Source organism: Protopterus annectens, chromosome 11.part0 (assembly GCF_019279795.1).
Source record: "Protopterus annectens isolate FY-2018-M chromosome 11.part0, PAN1.0, whole genome shotgun sequence".
Taxonomy (NCBI): Eukaryota; Metazoa; Chordata; order Ceratodontiformes; family Protopteridae; genus Protopterus; species Protopterus annectens.
This window is the reverse complement of record NC_056745.1, coordinates 1,480,988,911-1,481,008,846: the sequence shown is the minus strand read 5'-3', so window position 1 is coordinate 1,481,008,846 and position 19,936 is coordinate 1,480,988,911. Positions and strand designations below refer to the sequence as shown.

The following is a 19,936-nucleotide window of genomic DNA, read 5'->3' as shown; positions in this document are numbered from 1 at the left end:
ATGTCTTTGCCTGCAAAATGCAATTACTGGAGCCAGGCACTTTGTGAAGACCCTGGGTGCAGTAGATAAGCCAAAGGGCAGTGCAGAGAACTGGTAATGCAAGTAGTCTGCTTTGAAGCGGAGGCATCTTCTGCAGGATTCCCTGATTGGGATATGCAGGTAAGCCTCTTTTAAGTCTAGAGTTACCAACTAGGCATCTTTGCCTAGCATAGGTAGTAACTGTTGAGTCGGCATCCTGAATTTTGGAATGTCCAGAAATGTGTTTAGAGTGGTTAAGTCCAGAACTGGATGCCATGATTTGTCTTTTCTGGGTACCAGGAAAAGTCTTGAATAGAAACCTTGTCCCTTTTCCTCTTCTAGTACTGGTTGAATAGCCCCATGTTCATGAGGGACAGAACTTGTTTCTGGGCCTCTGCCCACTGATGTGGGGGCAGGACTGGCCATCCGTTTGGGATTGGCAACATGTGGAAATGAAATCTGTATCCCTGGGATACTATATTTAAAACCCAACTGTCCTGGGTAATAAGTAGTTGCCAGTTTCGTGCATGGAGTGCCAGTTTCCCCCCCAAAGGGGCGGCTAAAAGGTAAGTACTTGGTGACTGTGGAGGGAAGTCATTGAGACTGTTTACCATAGGGAGGTGCCTTGTTATTTCCAGATTTGGAGGTGGAGGCACCCCATTGTTTTGTTCTAAAAGTTCTTCATGACTGAAACCTGGAGCCTTTGGAATGCCTGGATTTGACTTGAGCAGCTTTCAAAGGGACTGGGAAGGACCAGTTCTTAGTAGGCCAGTACCTACTAAATCTTGGAGGTTGCACTTGTAAGAAATCTTTCACAGTTTGCATAGATTTAGCTTTATCTTCCATCTTTTTTAACACTTCTTCTGCCTTATTACCAAAGAGACAGTCCTGTTGTAAAGGAGCTTCCAACAATTCTGCTTTAACATGGTCAGGCAGAGTTTGCTCTTTGAGCCAAGCATGCCTTCTTAGCACAGATCCAGTTACAGCAGCTCTGCAAGAGGCCTCCAAGGAATCAAAACCACATTGCAAAGTTGTTTTCCAACTTGTTCAGCTGAATGTAATAAATCCTGTAAATCTTTATTTTCCACACAGTCAGAAATTAACATAATTTTCTGTTTAAGTAGTCCCATGATATGCTGTTGATATTTAACATATGAAATTGACAATTTAAAGTCCTGATTGCCAAGGTTGCAGAAGTGTAAACCTTCTTACCCCATCTATCCAGCGCCCTGGAATCTCTATCAGAAGGAGTAGGATTTTTAGCAGTAGAGGCCTTAATGCCCTTGGGACCCTGAGAAATGGTTTCAGGAACAGCAATAGGATTTTTGAAAAGGAATTTGTGGGAGTCAGGAACCCTGTAGTATCTGTCTGGCTTACAAGGAGCCAGAGGCAGAAAATCAGGAGCCATACTAGATGCTGAAAAAACATAATCAACAACATCTAGAACAGGAGGTAAAGCCAAAGGCCTATGCTGAGGAAGAAGAAGAAAATCCCCAAGTCTCTTTTTAGATTCAGAGAAATCCTGACTTTCCCAGCGGAAATGTTCTCTTAAGGTATGTAAAGTTTCCCCAAAAGAAAAATCCACACGGGGAGAAGCAGAAGGAATGGAATCTTCTGCATCAGAGTCCTCATAAGTAGGAAGAGACAAATAGTACAGTTGTGTACCTAACATAAATGTAGATGTTCAAGTGTATTCACTGTTGCATACATTACTCTTGGGGTTATCCTGCTGGCAGGCTACCCGCAGTCGGCCAGAATTCCAAAGTCTGGGTCCGGCGTCGGTTGCTGTCATCTCTTCCCTGACGTCAGTGCACCAGGGGTATAAAAGATGCAGCCAATGCCATTTTCTTCAGTTTTTCTTGCCCCACATGTCAGGTGCCCCCAAAATGGTAGGCTAAAAATATTATGCCAATAATTATGCATGCAGTAAAATAAACATTTCCTTCATCTACAAGCAAATACACCACATAGGTTGTATAAGATAGAGAAGTATAGGTAAGTCCCAGCAAAGAAAAGGGGGGAAGGAAGGTGGGTAACCTGGACTGCAACAGTGAATACACTCGAACATCTACATTTATGGTAGGTACACAACTGTACTATGTTCATCGTGTTTCACTGTTGCAGTCATTACTCTTGGGTTGAATCCCAAAGCTAAGGCTGGGTGGCTGGGCCTAAATAGGATTAGGAGAGGCTACAAGGCCTTGCAGAACTGCAGTGGCAAAGCCTGATCTGGATTTAGAGTAGAGAGGTAAATGGTACCGCTTTGTAAAAGTGTGCACCGAACTCCAAGTTGCAGCCTCTAAAATTTCTTTGGTTGGTACTCCTCTGAGAAAGGCTGCTAAGTGGCTGCTGCCCTGGTAGAATGAGGCCTAATGCCCTTGGGCACTGATTTGCCATGTTGTGAGTAGCAGAAACGAATGCAATGGCCTATCCATTTTGGCTTTCCTTGAGATCCTGCAGCATATGCCACTAAAAGTTGCTCAGTTTTTCTGAAAGCTTTAGTTCTATCCAAGTAGAAGCGTAGTTGTCTGTGTATGTCCAAGGAATGCAGAAGTCTCTCACCCTTATTCTGTAGGTTTGGATAAAAGGTAGGCAAATGAATGGTTTGGTTAAGGGCCACAATGGACACTACCTTAGGCATAAATGTTGGGTTCGTCCTTAGAGAAACCCTGTCTGGATGGAAAATGATAAAAGGTTCCACAGCCATGAGTGCCTGTAACTCTGAAACTCGTCTTGCAATGGTTATTGCTAGGAGCAGAGCTGTTTTCCAAGATAAAAAAAGTACAGTTTTGTACCTACCATAAATGTAGATGTCCGATAGATATGCAACTGCAGTCATAACATATGGGTTGTCCTGCCTCAGGCAGCCCTCGGTCGGCCGGATTCCAAAGTCTGGGTCCGACGTCGGCTGATGTCGCATTTCTCTCCGACGTCAGAGCGGCTGGCGTATATAAGCATCAGCCGACGCCATATTCTTCAGTGTTTCTTGCCCCAGATGCCAGGTGCCCTCCAATGAAGGCTGTAATCAAATTGGAAGACAAAAATAGGTTTCCAGACAATAAATAAGCAATAAACAGATACACCATAACAGATATCCCCAGCTAAGGATAATAGGGAGAGGAGTGGACCCAAGGCATAGAGGGAAGGAGGAAACCCGACTGCAGTTGCATATCTATCGGACATCTACATTTATGGTAGGTACAAAACTGTACTATGTCCTTCAAGAATGCAACTGCAGTCATAACATATGGGTTGAAAACCATAGCTTAGCTGGGGGAGGTGGTATGCTCTAGGAAAAGGATGGTGTAGCTATCAATCCCTGCAGGACTGCCGAAGCAAAGCCTGCTCTGGATCTGGAATATAAAGGGAGGTTGTAGTGTTTGGAAAATGTATGCACGGAGCTCCATGTAGCAGCTTCTAGAATGTCCTTTGTAGGCACCCCTCTTAAAAAGGCTGTAGAGGTGGCTGTAGCTCTGGTGGAGTGTGGTCTGACATTGGCTGGCACACTCTTTCCATGGAAGGAATAACAGAATCTGATGCAATTTCCAATCCATTTTGAAATTGTCTGTTTGGAAATTGCTTTTCCTTGTACTCCAGGGGCATAAGCTACAAAAAGTTGATCAGACTTCCTACTGGTCTTGGTTCTGTCTAGGTAGTAGTGAAGTTGTCTGTGTATGTCCAAGGTATGTAATAGTCTTTCCCTTTTGTTCTCAGGATTGGGAAAGAAAGTAGGCAGGTGAATTGCTTGATTTAAAGAAACCCTGGATACCACTTTTGGCAGAAAAGTAGGGTTGGTTCGTAGGGAGACCCTGTCTCTGTGAAAAGTTATGAACGGTGGTATTGCCATTAAGGCCTGTAATTCCGAAACCCTTCTTGCTGAGGTTATGGCCAGCAGGAAAGCTGTCTTCCAGGAAAGAAATTGTAAATCCACAGAAGCTGCTGGCTCAAAGAGAGGTAGAGTCAATTTTTCTAGGACAAAATTGAGGTCCCAAGCTGGTACTGGTGCCTTTCTTGGGGGCTTTATATTCTTGATTCCTCTAAGAAATTGCCTTAGCAAAGGATGTGAAAACACAGGTGGATCAGTGTTGTATCTAGCTGAGATTGCTGAAGCATGTATTTTTATGGAAGAGTATGGGAGTCCATTATGTAACATATCTGCCAAGTATTCCAGAATGAGTGGGATGCTCAAAAGTGATGCATCATGACCCTTGTTGGGATTCCAAATGCTGAATCTCTTCCATTTGGCTGAGTAAGCATTTCTGGTGGATGGTCTGTGGGCTTCAGTTAGTATCCGCTGAACTTCCTTGGAGAGAGGTAAATTGAGGTTATTTATGGGATTTCCCAAGCTGTTAGCTGTAGAGTCTGGATGTTGGGCTGAACAGTCCTGAAGTTGTGTTGAGTCAAAAGCTGGGGCCATTGTGGAAGGGCCCACATTTTGTTGTGACATGCTCCGTAGTAGTGGGTACCAGTGTTGTCTTGGCCAGTCTGGAGCTATTAGGATCCCCTTCGGTTGCTCTGCCTTGATCTTTAATAACACTGTGGTCATCAGTGGCAGGGGTGGAAATGCATAAATTATTAGGGAGCTCCCAGTTGAATGAGAGGGCATCTACTTTCCATGCTTGTGGATGGTATGTCCTTGAGCAGAACCTTTGTAAGTGATGATTGAGGTGGGAGGCAAATAGGTCCACGTCCAGCCTGCCCCATGTCGAAGTGAGTCGTATAAAGATGTCTGGATGAAGCCTCCATTCGTGGGGGTCTAGGAAATTCCTGCTTAGACTGTCCGCCAGAACATTGTCTTTGCCTGGAACAAACTGGGATTGTAGCTGTATGTTTAGACCCAGTGATTTTTCCCAAAGATTCATTGTCAGTCTGCAAAGGGGGTAAGAATGAGTGCCCCCCTGCTTGTTTATGTACCACATCACAATGGTGTTGTCTGTCCGTATTAGTAGGTGGCCTTGTTGAAGTTGTTGTCCAAAGGCCTCGATGGCATGCATTACTGCTAGCATTTCTTTTTGGTTGATATGCAGATGTGTTTCCTTTGGGGACCATTGCCCTTGAATACATCTGCCCTCCATGTGCACCCCCCATCCAAGGTCTGAGGTGTCTGTGGTCATTGTCTGTGTTATCTGAGGTTTTTTGAACGACATGCCTGTGTTTGACTGGCTTACTGTGGCCCACCATAGAAATTCCTTTTGAAGACATGGAATGAGTGGGATAGTTGCTTCTAGGTTGTTGCTGTGTTGAGACCATAAGCTTTTTAAGCACCACTGAAGCTTTCTCATGTGTAGTCTTGCTAGTGGGACCAAGAGAATGCAGGATGCCATGTAACCCAGGGCCTGTAGGAAACTCCTTGCAGTCATCTGGGTGAGCTTTGCTAAACTTTTGAAGTAATGAGTTAACTTCTTTTGCTTGTCTTCTGTCAGGTAAGCCATTTGAGAGGCTGTGTCTAGTTTGGCTCCTAAGAAGGTTATTTGCTGGGATGGCTGAAGTCTTGACTTTTGAAAGTTGACTGTGTATCCCACAGCCTGTAGCAAATGTACGACATAATTCAAGTTTTTTGTCAAGGTTAGTTTGTTGTCCGCTTGTATGAGGCAGTCGTCCAGGTACGGGTAGATTTGAATCCCTGGAGCCTGCAATGAGCAATTACTGATGCCAGGCATTTCGTGAATACTCTGGGTGCAGTAGATAAGCCAAATGGCAATGCTGAGAATTGATAGTGCTCTGGCCCTGCAAGAAATCTGAGGTATCTTCTGCAGCTGTGTCTGATAGGGACATGCAGGTATACCTCCTTGAGGTCCAGAGTAAGCAGCCAAGACCCCTTGCCCAGCATGGGAAGGAGTTGCTGTAAAGTCAGCATTTTGAACTTTGGTACTATGAGAAAAGTGTTTAGAGCGGACAAGTCCAGTATTGGTCTCCATTGAGATTCTTTTCTTGGAACAAGGAACAGTCTTGAATAAAACCTCTGACCTTGTTCTTGTTGTGGAACTTTTTCTATTGCTTTGATCTGAGCAAGCAGAGAAATTTGCTTGATAGCCTCTGCCCTCTGATTTTGTGGAAGGTTTGGCATGCCTTGTTTTCTTGGCAAGGTATGAAAGTGGAACCTGTAACCGTGGTCTATAATGTCCAAAATCCATTTGCCTTTTGTCAGTTTGTGCCAATTTTTTGAAAACAGAGATAACTTTCCGCCCAAAGGAGCTTCTGTTTGCTCCTTGGTCAGCGCAAGTAGAGGAAAGTCATTGAGATTGTCCCTGCGGGGCAGGAGAAACCCCTGTGTCACTTCTTTGGTTTGCTGGTTGCCATTGTCGTCCCCTGTAGGATCCTCTGTATTGTCCTCTTCCTCGGGCATGCCTGTTTTTGCCCCTTTGAAATCTTTCAGGATTAGGAAAGGACCAGTTTTTAGAAGGCCAGTTCCTGCTGAATCTGGGCGGCTGAACCTGGAGGAAATCCTTGACTGTCTGAACTGACTTGGCTTTTTCCTCAATGGACTTTAACACATCTTTAGCATTAGCACCAAAACGCTTGTTCTTTTCCAAGGGTGCATCAAGAAGTTTTGCCTTAACATGATCTGGTAAAGGTTGTTCTTTTAGCCATGCATGTCTACGAATGACCGCCCCTGTCATAGCTGCCCTACATGAAGCCTCCAATGCATCATATCCACACTGTAAAAAATGATTGCTAACCTGCTGAGAGTTATGCACAGCCTCCTGCAGAGACTTCCTATCTAAAGGTTCAGGAGAGGCCAAACTTTTCTGTAAATCATCTAACAGGAAATCCTGATATTGAAACATGTGAAAGAGACAATTGAGAGCTCTCATAGATAAAAGTAGTAGAGGTGTAGACCTTCTTCCCCCATCTCTCTAAGGACCTTGCTTCCCTGTCGGAAGGCAAAGGATTTTTGGAGGTGGTAGTTGAAACCCCTTTAGGCCCCTGGGAAATTGTTTCTAAATCAACAGCATGGGCTCTAAATAAATGAGAATGGGTTTCTGGGACCCTATAGTATCTGTCAGGCTTGACAGGAGCAGGAGGAAGAGTATCAGGGGTAACACTGGAGTCAGAGTATAGGTCATCCAAAACATCAAGAACAGGAGGTATAGCTAAGGGTCTGTGTTGAGGCTTTTTGAGGAAGGTTCAAAGGCGCTTTCTGGAATCAGAAAATTCCTGGCCTTGCCACTTAAAATGCTCCCTCATGGAATGCAGAACTTCCCCAAAAGAAATATCCTCAGGAGGAGAGGCCGAGGGAATGGAGTCCTCTGCATCTGACTCCTCATAGGTCTGGAAGGGCTCTTCCTGGCTTTCGGAGTGAACAGAGTCCTCATCCTCAGAATCTTCATCTGAAGGCAGAGGATCAGAGGGTTCAACCCTGGGCCTCTTATCAGGAGGAGGCTGGGATCCTCTCTCAGGATGGGCCTGGGAACCCCTGATCAGGGAAATTAAATCAGCGGCCATGGACATGATTTGAGTTTCAGGAGTAATCTGAGGTAAGGTTTTAGCAGTAAGATGCTTGGACTTGCTGGCTGCCTTGGCACGTGTGTAGGCCTTGATAGACATGGACATGGGAGGCCTTGCCGCTCCACGTGCAGGGGTGACCTTATCAACAGCAATGGTCTCGGGCATTTCCTCGGTTTCGGTATCCGGAGGAAAATCAATAACTGGCGTCGGAGTGGCCTCCGGTATCGGAGGTATCGGTAATGCGGTGTCTTCGGTTTGGAGCGGTGGAATAACCGCCTCAGAGGGAACCGGGGCACTCGCGTTTAGTTTTGGCGTGGTGTCGGTGGAAGACGCGGGCCGAGGATGTCGGTCCCGGTCTTTTCTTTTCTTAGGAGTCTGCGTTGTCGGTTGTTCCGACGGCATTGTATAATCAAATTTTTCGCCGAAGAACTCTTCAGCGAACTCCGCCCGGCGCCTGAGAGTGCGCTTGTTGAAGCGAGCACAGGCGGCACAGGCCGAGACGTCGTGGTCTGGGCCAAGGCAAGGAAGACAGTGAGAGTGGAAATCCTTATGAGGTATTTGTTTACCACAAGACAAACAATTATTTACTTGTTCAGTAATTTCTGACATCGGCTGAGGCAAGAAAAGGTCCCAAACGGGGTACTTAGCTTTTTCGATGACTTCGGTTACGAAGAATACAGGAGCTGACCGACCGGCACTTGCGAACTGCTTCTGCTTCGGGCACCGCGCGGCAAGAAAGACTGAAGAATATGGTGTCGGTTGATGCCTATATACTCCAGCCGCTCTGACGTCGGAGAGAAATGCGACATCAGCCGACGTCGGACCCAGACTTTGGAATCTGGCTGACCGAGGGCTGCCTGAGGCAGGACAACCCATATGTTATGACTGCAGTTGCATTCTTGAAGGACATCTTTATATCAGCTGTATTGCCTGGCTCAAAAGGCAGCAGTGTGAGTTTTTTCAAGACATAATTGAGGTCCCATGCAGGTATTGGGGCTCTCCTTGGAGGTCTTATGTTTTTGGCCCCTCTGAGGTACTGCCTTAGCAATGGATGGGAAAAAATAGGAGGTTCCATATTGTAAAGAGCTGAAATGGCAGAGGCATGAATTTTAATTGATGAAAAGGATAGGCCTTTGTCCAGCATCTCAGTTAGGTATTGTAAAATCTGAGGAATATTTGGAACAGATGCGTCAATTCATTGTGCCTGGTTCCAAGCACAGAATCTTTTCCATTTTTCTGCATAAGATTTTCTGGTACTGGGCCTCCTGGCCTCCAAAATAACATCATTCACTGCTTTAGAGAGAGAGGTTTACTTTGAATGGTTACATTATCCGCCATGCTGCCAGATTTAGGGTCCTGAGTTGGCTGTGCAGAATCTGATTATTTCGCTGGGTCAGTAAGTGAGGAATTAGAGGCAATGTCCAGGCTGGGCCTTGAGACAAGCCTTTTAGGATCGGGTGCCAGTGCTGGCGTGGCCAGTCTGGGGCAATCAGAATCATTCTTGGCTTCTCTTGTCTGACCTTTAGGAGTACCCTGGGATGGAGAGGCAGTGGAGGAAAGGCATATACTGTTAGACTTTTCCAGCTGAATGAAAGAGCATCCACTTTCCATGCTTGTTTGTGATAAGTCCTTGTGCAGAATTTCTGTAGTTGACAGTTGTGAGGGGAGGCAAATAGATCTATCTGGGCATCCCCATTCCTTTGTTATCATGGTGAAGACTTGTGGATCCAGTTTCCACTCGTGGAGATTCATAAGGTTTCTGCTTAGTTCGTCTGCCAGAGTACTGTTCTTTCCTGGCACGAATTGTGCTTGCAGGTGTACTTGATAAGTCAATGCTGTGTTCCACAATGTCATGGCTTGTCTGCAGAGGGGGTAGGAATGCGTGCTTCCCTGCTTGTTTATGTCCAACATGACTGTAGTATCGTCCGTCCTTATCAGTAGTTGTCCTGGATGGAGTAGATCCTTGAAAGCTGTCAGGGCATTCTGAACAGCTAGCATCTCTTTTCGATTGATATGCAGATGCATTTGGCTTGTGGACCATGTGCCCTGAATACATTTTCCTGCCATGTGTGCTCCCCAGGCATAATCTGATGCATCTGTTGTTATTGACTGCCTGGCTGTGGGTAGAGTGAATGGCTGTCCCTTGTTGAGGTGACAGGCATGAGCCCACCATCGAAACTCCTGCTGCAGGCATGGAATGAGGTTAATTAATGCTTCCAGGCTTTGACAATGTTAAGTCCAGACACTTTTTAGGTACCATTGACGTTTCCTCATATGCAGTCTGGCATATGGAATTAACAGAATGCAGGATGCCATGAAGCCCCAAAGCCTGTAGAATTTTTCTTGCAGATAACTGGGTCTTTGTTGCCAACATTTTGAAGTAAGAAGTTAGTTGCCTTTGTTTGTCTGGTGTGAGATAAGCCATCTATTTAAGCTTACACCCAGGAATATTATCTCTTGAGAGGGTACTAGTTTTGATTTATTTTCGTTTACTGTGTACCCTAGGCAAATTAATAATCTTTTTACGAACGCCAGATGCTTTAGTAGTGTCCTTGTTCTCTGCTTGTATAAGGCAGTCGTCCAAGTAAGGAAAAATTTGAATTCCTCTTTGTCTGCAAAATGCAATTACTGGTGCCAGGCATTTTGTGAAGACCCTGGGCGCAGTAGATAAGCCAAAGGGCAGTGCAAAAAATTGGTAGTGCATTGAGCCAGCTATGAATCTGAGGTATCTTCTGCAAGATTATCTGATTGGTATATGCAGGTATGCCTCTTTTAGGTCCAAAGTTACAAGCCAAGCCTTCTTGCCTAGCATGGGCATAAGCTGCTGCAGAGTTAACATTTTGAATTTTGGAACGTCCAGAAATGTGTTTAGAAAAGACAGGTCCAGTATTGGTCTCCAGGCTTTGTCCTTTCTGGGGACCAAGAAAAGTCTTGAGTAAAATCCTTGTCCCTGCTCTTGCTGTGGCACTTGCTGAATGGCCCTCGTGTTCATAAGGGACGAAGCTTGTTTTTGTGCCTCTGCCCATTGATTGTGTGGCAGGTTTGGCATACCTTTTGCCTATGGCAGGGTGTGAAAGTGGAACCTGTAGCCCTGGGACACTATATTCAATACTCATTTGTCCTGGGTGATAATGTGCTAATTTTGAGAGAAAAGTGCTAGTTTTCCCCCTAAGGGGGCTGCAAGAAGAATTGCTTGGTGCTGGCAGAGGCAAGTCATTGGGACTGTTTCTGTATGGCTGTGCTTTGTCTTCTCCACTTTTGGAGGTAGAAGTGCCCCACTGTTTAGGCCTGTATGAGCCCTGGGGCTGGGATCTGCCTCTGGGACGTCTGTATCTGCCTCTTTGTGGCCTGTCCGACACTGGAAAGGACCAATTCTTTGTAGGCCAGTTCCTGCTAAATTTTGGTGGCTGAACCTGTAAGAAATCCTTTACCGTTTGCATAGATTTCGCTTTGTCCTCCATTTTCTTCAAAAACACCAAATAAAGTATCATGCTGTAATGCAGCATCTAATAATTTTGCTTTAACATGATCAGGCAGATTTTGTTCCTTTAACCAAGCATGCTCCCTAATGACAGAACCCGTAACTGCGGCCCTGCAGGAGGCCTCCAGAGAATCAAAACCACACTGCAATGTATGCTTTCCCACTTGTTCAGTTGCATGCAATAAATCCTGTATTTCCTTATTTTCTGTACAATCAGAATTAGTCAACATTTTCTGTTTTAACAGTGACATTAAGTATTGCTGATATTTAATCATATGAAATTGACAATTTAAAGCCCTCACAGCCAAAGTAGCGGAAGTATGAACCTTTTTCCCCCATTTGTCTAGTGCCCTTGAATCCCTGTCAGAATGGACAGGGTTTTTTGCAGTAGCGGCCTTAACCCCCTTGGGACCCTGAGAAATAGTTTCTGGGTCAGCAGCATGGTATTTATAAAGAAATTTATGTGAATCAGGAACCCTGTAGTATCTATCTGGTTTAACAGGAGCTGGAGGTAAGGAATCTGGAGAAAGGCCGGACTCTGAAAATACATCATCTACAATGTCTAGCACAGGGGGAATAGCAAGAGGCCTGTGCTGAGGAAGTAAAATAAAATATCTAAACCTTTTCTTTGATTCTGAGTAATCTTGGCTCTCCCAGTGGAAGTGCTCCCTCATGGTATGCAGGGTTTCCCCAAAAGAATAATCAGGAGGAGAGGCTGAAGGAATGGATTCTTCAGCATCAGAATCCTCATACGGAGGAAGAGAGTATTCCTGTACAGAAGAGGAGTCAGAGGAAATGGAAACCTGATCTGAAGAGTCAGAGTCTGTCTCTTGCCTAGGCCTCTTGTCAGGAGGGGGATGGGAACCCCTGATCAAGGTAATAAGGTCTTCAGCCATTTTGAGCATCTGTTTCGTAGGCATGGAAGTCTGCCCTGGAGAATGCTGTACTTGTTTCTTTGTCTTTAAAGCTGCTGTAGTCTTTGCTTTTGAAGCTGAAGTAGGCTTTACATATAGCTGTGTAGGTCTGAAAACACCCTCAGAAGCAGATGCCTGCTCAGCGGCTCCAGACCCATCTGAGGGAATGATTTCCGAGAGTCCAATACCTTGAGTATCCAGAGGCCTAGCTGGCTCCACGTGGGAGTCATCAGTGGCCTGTGGCTCTGAGGTAGCGGGTGTCAGGGGCTGTGAAAGCGCCTCACTGAGAACCGGCGAACCGGCGACTGGCTTAGCGGAAGCCTCATCGGTTTTGGATCTCGGATGTCTGTCCTTCTCTTTTTCCTTGCGTTTTTTAGAAACTCCGGTCATCGGCTGTTCCGACAGCATTATGTAATTGAATTTTCGGCCAAAGTGATGAAAAGCAAAATCAAACCGACGCTTAATAGTGCGTTGGTTGAATCTAGCACAAAACTGACACCTAGCAACGTTGTGATCAGGGCCTAGGCAAGGAATACAGTAAGAATGAAAATCCTTATGAGGTATTTGCTTCCCACAAGAAATACAATTGTTAACTTTTTCTGACATCGGTCTGGAGCAAGAAAAAAGTTTCCCCAATGGGGTACTTAGCTTTATAGAAGACTTCGGATCCGAAATTCATCTGTGAAAATCTCAGGAGTCGGCCGACCAGCACTTGCAAACTGCTTTTGCTTCAGGCACCGCGTGGCAAGAAAGACTGAAGAAAATGGCGTCGGCTGCATCTTTTATACCCCTGGCGCACTGACGTCAGGGAAGAGACGACAGCAACCAACGCCGGACCCAGACTTTGGAATTCTGGCCGACTGTGGGTAGCCTGCCAGTAGGATAACCCCAAGAGTAATGACTGCAACAGTGAAGCACAATGAACATCCTGTTCATTAGAAGAGTCAGAAGAAATAGAATCCTGCTCAGAAGATTCATTATCAATGTCATGCCTAGGCTTCCTAGAAGGAGGGGGTTGGCTACCCCTGATCAGAGTAATTAAATCTTTAGCCATTTTGATCATTTGTTTTTAGGCATAGGGGCCTGCACATGTGGCCCAGGCATTGTTTTTTTAGACATAGATTTAGATTTTGGCCTTAGTTTTGAAGATGGCGCCGGTCTAATATACAAATCTGTAGGCCTGAAAACACCCTCAGAAGCCGGTGCCTGCACAGCGGCTCTGGACCCATCTAAGGTAGAGACATCCACTGGTTCCATAACTGAAGCATCTCGTGGCATACCGGACTCCGAATGGGTCTCAGTAGAGGTCTGCAAATCAGAAGTAGCGGGTATCAGGGGCTGCGAAAGTGCCTTACTGAGTACCGGTGAACTGGCGACTGGCTTAGGAGAAGCGTCGTCATCAGTTTTGGACCTCAACGGTCTGTCTCTGTCTTTTTCTTTGCATTATTTTGGTATTCCGGTAGTCGGATTGCTAACCGACATTTCTGGATAATTAAATCCTGAGCCAAAATATTTAGAAGCAAAAATATACCGACGTTTAATCATGCGTTGATTAAATTTAGCACAAAACCGACAGCAAGGTACGTTGTGGTCAGGGCCTAGGCAAGGAATACAGTACAAATGAAAATCCTTATGAGATATTTGCTTCCCACAAGTAATGCAATTATTAACTTTTACTGACATCGGTAAGGAGCAAGAAAAAGTTTCCCCAACTGGGTACTTAGCTTTTAATTGAAGACTTCGGTTCTGAAACTCGAAAACAAAAATTTCAGGAGTCGGCCGATCGGCACTTGCGAACTGCTTCTGCTTTGGGCGCCGTGCAGCAAGAAAGACTGATGTAATGGCGGCGGATGCATGTTTTATACCCCTGACGACCTGAAAGAAGCGACAGCAACTGACGCAGGACCCAAGACTTTGTTAATCAGGCGGACTGAGGGCAACCTGCCAGCAGATACCCAAATGTAATGACTGCAAAAGTGAAACATGAAGAACATCGTGACCACCAAGTTTATGCAGTCCAACATCTACACATCACACACTATCTCAAGGATATGTGACAAAATTATAAAGTTATTTGTGGGATAACTGTCACATTATTTCCTTAATCAGTCAAGCTTCAGGATCTGTTTCTCAACTGTCTTTGAATCATATAGACATTAATGCCCTGGAATTTTCTGTATCCAGTGTTACTCCATGCAGACCACGTTTCTGAATTATGCACTGAAAAGGCATTTCTCCAACAACAATAAAATTACTGGTCTAGAAATTTTTTGTCTCTGTCTAGCTCTCCAACGTAATCAGTAGCAAGCATCCCATTATCCTATTCATAAGTACAGTATTCCTACCTTAATAGTACTGCATTGTGATTTATATACACAGCTCAGTAGAGCCCTAAAACAGCAGTTTTTGAACAGCTCAAAGCTTACACAAGTAGCCCACTTCCATCACTAAAAGAGTGAGAAACAAAATCTCTGCTGCCCAAAAAATATTAGAAACATTTCTACAAGTGAATACTTACATGCTTACACACACAAGGTATCCATGTACGGAGTTGTTTCTTGATTTTATTTTTTTTTTTAAGGTTCAAACTGTAAGACTTTATATTAATGCAAACATTTTTAAGGTCAAGAGTCAAAACTTTTTCATCCCCAAATGAATATGCTTCCTTAATTTTACTAGATGTAGTACAAGTGAAAAACATACCGAGATCAGAAGTAATCTCTGAAGCATCATTCGACTTATCTTCTGATAACATTACAGATGCTGGCCTGAATCTGACCTGTGAAAATTAGAAATGAAAATGTGAGTGCATTCTGTTTAAATAATGTAATGACATATTTCTTTTACAAACTGATCACCGAAGCAAACTTTTTCATCAAGCATGCAAATGAATTATCTTTTTCCTAAAAGATAGCATCTGCCTTGCTGTCGATAAGAACAGAAAATTGTTTTCTGATGCCCTATGGTTAACTCCAGTAAAGCAGAACTTTGTCAGAGACTGTTCATACTCGTCTGGCAAAGGTCCGGCTTTCAACTCATACCAACCCAACCAGTATATTTCTGGATAGTACTGCAACTCAGGAATGAACTAAAAGATTAGGAACTCACCATTTATTCACAAATGTACTTACCATTGGTTCTTTATAAAGGCATAAGGCCAATGTATTTACCACTGATTCTTTATAAAGGCATAAAGCCTTACAAATGTTTATAGATCCTTACACTTTTCACTGATAGAGCCAAAGACTGCAAACTTAATGAGCTACACAATTAACTAATAACACACAGTATCATCCGGGTAAAAGAAGTGATGAAACAAGGCAGTTTAAGAAACAGGCTTGAGATTATCAAAAGTCATGGATGTGTGCAAAACAAGTGAAACTACAAGTACAGAGTTTAAATAACTTAGGGGAACAGGTGAAAGGAAAAATAAGAGTCAAATAGAAATGGCTAAAATTCAAAATACAGGACATGTTGCAAAAGTAATTGATATGAAAAAAAAGAACAATCTAACAATATATTCCAGGAAAACAGAAATGAAAGAAATACTTGTATAATTAAAATGTAAGTCTCATAGTGGTTGTAGTTATACACAACAAAGGAAGCAGTCTCATGCTTTTATAAATTTTGCAGAAACTGTCCTAAAACAGGACATTTTTTTCTAAGATGTGCGACAGCAAAAAAGTTTAAAAGAATTTGCAGTCATCTCTGCAGAACAGGAGAATGACTAACTTCCTAACGGTGATCGACGGTTCTTTTGCTGAAGAAATCAAAGCAGAAAAAAGGAAAGCAAGTGGTCAATGTCAGCTTAACAATCGGCGAAGAAGCGATAACCGCTAGGTCCAACGTGATGTCTAAAACATTAAGTAGAAGTGGTATTCATGACTGACAGCATAAGGCTACATGCACAGACAGACACACGCACAGACACACAACACACACAGACACACACAGACACACACAACACGCACAGACACACACAACACGCACAGACACACACAACACGCACAGACACACACAACACGCACAGACAGACACGCGCACAGACAGACACACACAGACGCAACACAGACAGACACACACAACACACACAGAGACAGACACACACAGAGACAGACACACACAGAGACAGACACACACAGAGACAGACACACACAGAGACAGACACACACACAGAGTAATGCATCTCGACTTGTAGATGATATCTTGCTCCCTAATGCTGAAGCTAATATCCCCGAGATAACTTAACTGCACGTACAAACACAGATGCATAGCTTAAACTGGATGACATGCTTTTATCACCATCCTGTCTGTGTATGGATGTGTACTTAATCTTTGTGCCAAGTCTAATAATGTGTTATTAAAAGAAATATGACAAAATAAATTACAGCAAATTTTCTATAACTTTTCACAATATTCTTCAAGAGCTTAAGAAAAGAACATTTCAGAAAGACTTTTTTTCCATATGCTGACACTAATTCATAGTGGCTTCCAAATACCTTGCTCCCTAAATCCATAATTCTTAAGATATTAGCATATTAATAAATATTCATAAATGTGGGAACAAAAAGCTCAGGATGCATGCATGCATGTCAACCACCTACAGTTTTGGTAATTCTGATTTACTGTTTTTCCCTCTCCAAATGGTTGCAGACTGACTTGTCTTGTTGCAAAGTCCATTTTAGCACTCAGTTGAAACTGACTGAGAATGTGATGCACTGAAACCCTCCATGTTACATGAGTAGATCCAATCGGTGAGGAAGCTTGTGGTAACTGTCTCTGGACAATTCCATAAGAAGGGAGAACCAATGCTGCCCAGGCCAAAAGGAAGTAATCACAATGATTTTTTGGGAAGTTCTTCTGAATCTTAAGAACTACTCTGGATACTACTGAAAAGGGTAAAAAAGTAAAACATTTACTTCTAAAGAAATATAAAATGCATTTGTTTTCCAGTCCTGCTTGCAAGGAGCCTTGGAGCATAATTTGTTTAGTTGTCCATTTTGAAAGGAGGTAAATAGATCTATTTGAGGTGTTCCCCACAACTGGATCAGTTCCTGGAAGACCATCCCCCTTGTTCAGTTTCCATTTGAGAGGTCTGTCCTGGACTTGCTCAGCTTGTCTGACACTATGTTTTACTCTGACCAAATGTAAGATGCTTGGAGAACTAAGGAATGCTGAAGAGCCAAGTCCTGAGTCATCACAGCCAGCCGACATAGGGAGTACGACATTGTACCACAGGACTGTGATATTGTGAGCAAACACATGAAGAGGTTCTAGTGACCATAGCTGATGAAGAGATTTTAAGGCATGGATCGCAGTCAACATCTCCTTGATACAGCCATGCTTTGGTCTGTCTGAATGACTCCACAAGCCATGCACCTTTACCCACTTGGAAACTGCTCCCCAGGTAAAATCTGGAGTGTCTCTGGTTAGAGACTGGTTTAGGGTTTTAGCAGACAGGAGACTAGAGTTCAGCTGAATTTGTTGTCTCCACTAATGCAGTTCCATTTTAGAAAGCACAAACTGGAATTTGATGCTTCAGAGGATCTAGCTGGGTCCATGTTTTTTTTTTCTTTTTAAAACACTCCATCTTTCAAGTGTGTAACTTGGTTAGGGGAATCAGTAGAATCATAGAAGCCTAGAACCCTAGGATCCTGATAAATTATCTTGTAGAGGTTTAAAACTGATTGGAAAGGTTCAGGAAAGATTCCAGATAAAATTCCACCTTCTCTTGTATCACAAAGGCCTTCCAAACAGCAGTATCTGGAAGGCAGCAGAGAGAAACAATCCTATAAGACAGAGGCAAGGAGGATTTTGTATAATTTATCTGGAACCACAGATTGGTCAAATGAGATATAACCCATGTTAATGACTCTTGACATCTGGATAAAGACTATGCAAAGATAAGTAATAACACAGCCCTAAAAATATTTTGGACATGTATTGAAGAAATCTTATATCCTGGCCAAAAATTCAACCCAAACCCCTCTCCCAGTAACTTAACACTCAAAACTACAAAACAGTTCAACTCTTATTTTATAGATAGTAAAGCATGTCTAAAGTACAGTTGTGTACACTTACCATAAATGTAGATGTTCGAGTGTATTCACTGTTGCAGTCATTACATTTGGGTAATCTGCTGGCAGGTTGCCCTCAGTTGCCCTGATTAACAAAGTCTTGGGTCCTGCGTCAGTTGCTGTCCCTTCTTCCATGACGTCAGGTCATCAGGGGTATAAAACATGCAGCCGACACCATTGCCTCAGTTTTTCTTGCCCCAGATGTTAGGTGCCCCCCAAATGGGGAGCAAAATATATAAATAATTTTAAACACAAAAATATATACCTCCAAAGAAAAGCAAATACACCAAAAACGATTTTAAGTGTAGAAAAATAAAGGAGAGGCATAGTAAGAGAAAACACAGGGGGCTGGAGGGAGGGTAATCAGGACTGCAACAGTGAATACACTCGAACATCTACATTTATGGTAAGTGTACACAACTGTACTATGTTCTTCGTGTTTCACTGTTGCAGTCATTACATTTGGGTAGATTCCCAAAGCTAAGGTTGGGAGGATAGATTTATACAGTATTAGGACCGGCTATAAGGCCCTGCAAAACAGCAGTGGCAAAGCCAGCTCTGGATTTAGAGAAAATTGGTAAATTATAGTGCTTGGTGAAAGTATGAACTGAACTCCAGGTAGCAGCTTCTAGAATATCCCTGGTAGGAACACCTCTGAGAAAGGCTGTAGAAGTAGATGCAGCTCTGGTGAAATGGGATCTGATCCCCTGGGGGCTAGGTTTTCCATGGTGTTTATAGCAGAAATGAATGCAATGGCTTATCCATTTGGAAATGGTTTGCTTTGAAATAGCCTTTCCCTCTGCCCCTGCAGCAAATGCTACCAGCAGTTGTTCAGAGTTTCTTCGAGATTTAGTCCTAGCCAAGTAAAATCTAAATTGTCTTTGTACATCCAATGAATGCAGAATCCGCTCCCCTTTGTTCTGTGGATTGGGAAAGAAAGTTGGCAAATGAATGGACTGACTAAGAGCCACACTGGATACCCCCTTGGGCATGAAGGAAGGGTTGGTCCTGAGTGACACCCTGTCCACGTGAAAAACGATGAAAGGCCCCACTGCCATAAGGGCCTGTAATTCTGAAATCCTTCTAGCCAAAGTGATTGCTAAAAGGAAGGCGGTTTTCCAGGAAAGGAATTTTAAGTCTGCAGTAGCAGCTGGCTCGAAAGGAGGTAGAATGAGTTTTGCCAATACAAAGTTAAGGTCCCAGGCAGGGGTTGGAGCTCTCCTGGGTGGCCTTAGGTTTTTGGCCCCTCGGAGATACTGCTTTAACAGAGGATGAGAGAAGAGGGGGGAGTTCTGTGTTGTAATGAGCTGAAATGGCTGAGGCATGGATTTTTATGGAAGAAAAAGATAGGCCATTGTGAAGCATCTCAGTTAAGTATTGCAAAATCTGTAGTAAATTGGGCACTGCTGTGCTCATCCCTTGAGATTGATTCTAGGCACAGAATCTTTTCCATTTGTCAGCATAAGACTTTCTGGTACTAGGTCTTCTCGCCTCCAAAATGACATCCATAACAGGTTTGCTGAGGGATGCTAAGGGGGAATTTAAGTGATTAGCCAAGCTGCAAGATACAATGTTTGGAGCGGAGGGTGCATAATTTGGTTGTTCTGCTGAGACAGTAAGGAAGGTGTTTGAGGCAGGTGTCAAGGAGAAATTTGTGACAGATTGCGTAGGAGTGGGTATCAGTGTTGGCGAGGCCAGTCTGGAGCAAGCAAAATCATCTTTGGTTTGTCCGGTGTGACTTTTAGTAGAACTTAGGAGAGCAAAGGCAGAGGGGGAAAAGCATAGACTGATAGGTTTTCCCAGCTGAAGGACAGAGCATCCACTTTCCAGGCTTGTTTGTGAGGGGTTCTTGTGCAAAATTTGTCCAACTGGTAGTTTTGGGGTGAGGCAAAGAGATCTATGTCTGGGCTCCCCCATTTGTGTCACCATGTTGAAAATCCGTGGTTCCAGTTTCCATTCGTGTAGGTTCATGAGATTTCTGATTAGATCGTCTGCCA

General features: G+C 43.8%; 1 protein-coding gene across 5 annotated transcripts in view; it reads right to left on the bottom strand.

Moving 5' to 3' along the window:
• Window positions 1-19,936, bottom strand: part of TRABD (TraB domain containing) — a 788,001-nt gene that overhangs the window by 627,631 nt on the left and 140,434 nt on the right. For all 5 annotated transcript variants that reach the window (XM_044088787.1, XM_044088786.1, XM_044088788.1 and 2 more), the window contains exon 3: window positions 14,566-14,641. In XM_044088787.1, the coding sequence (XP_043944722.1) occupies window positions 14,566-14,641 (76 nt within the window). The remainder of the gene's footprint in view (window positions 1-14,565; window positions 14,642-19,936) is intronic.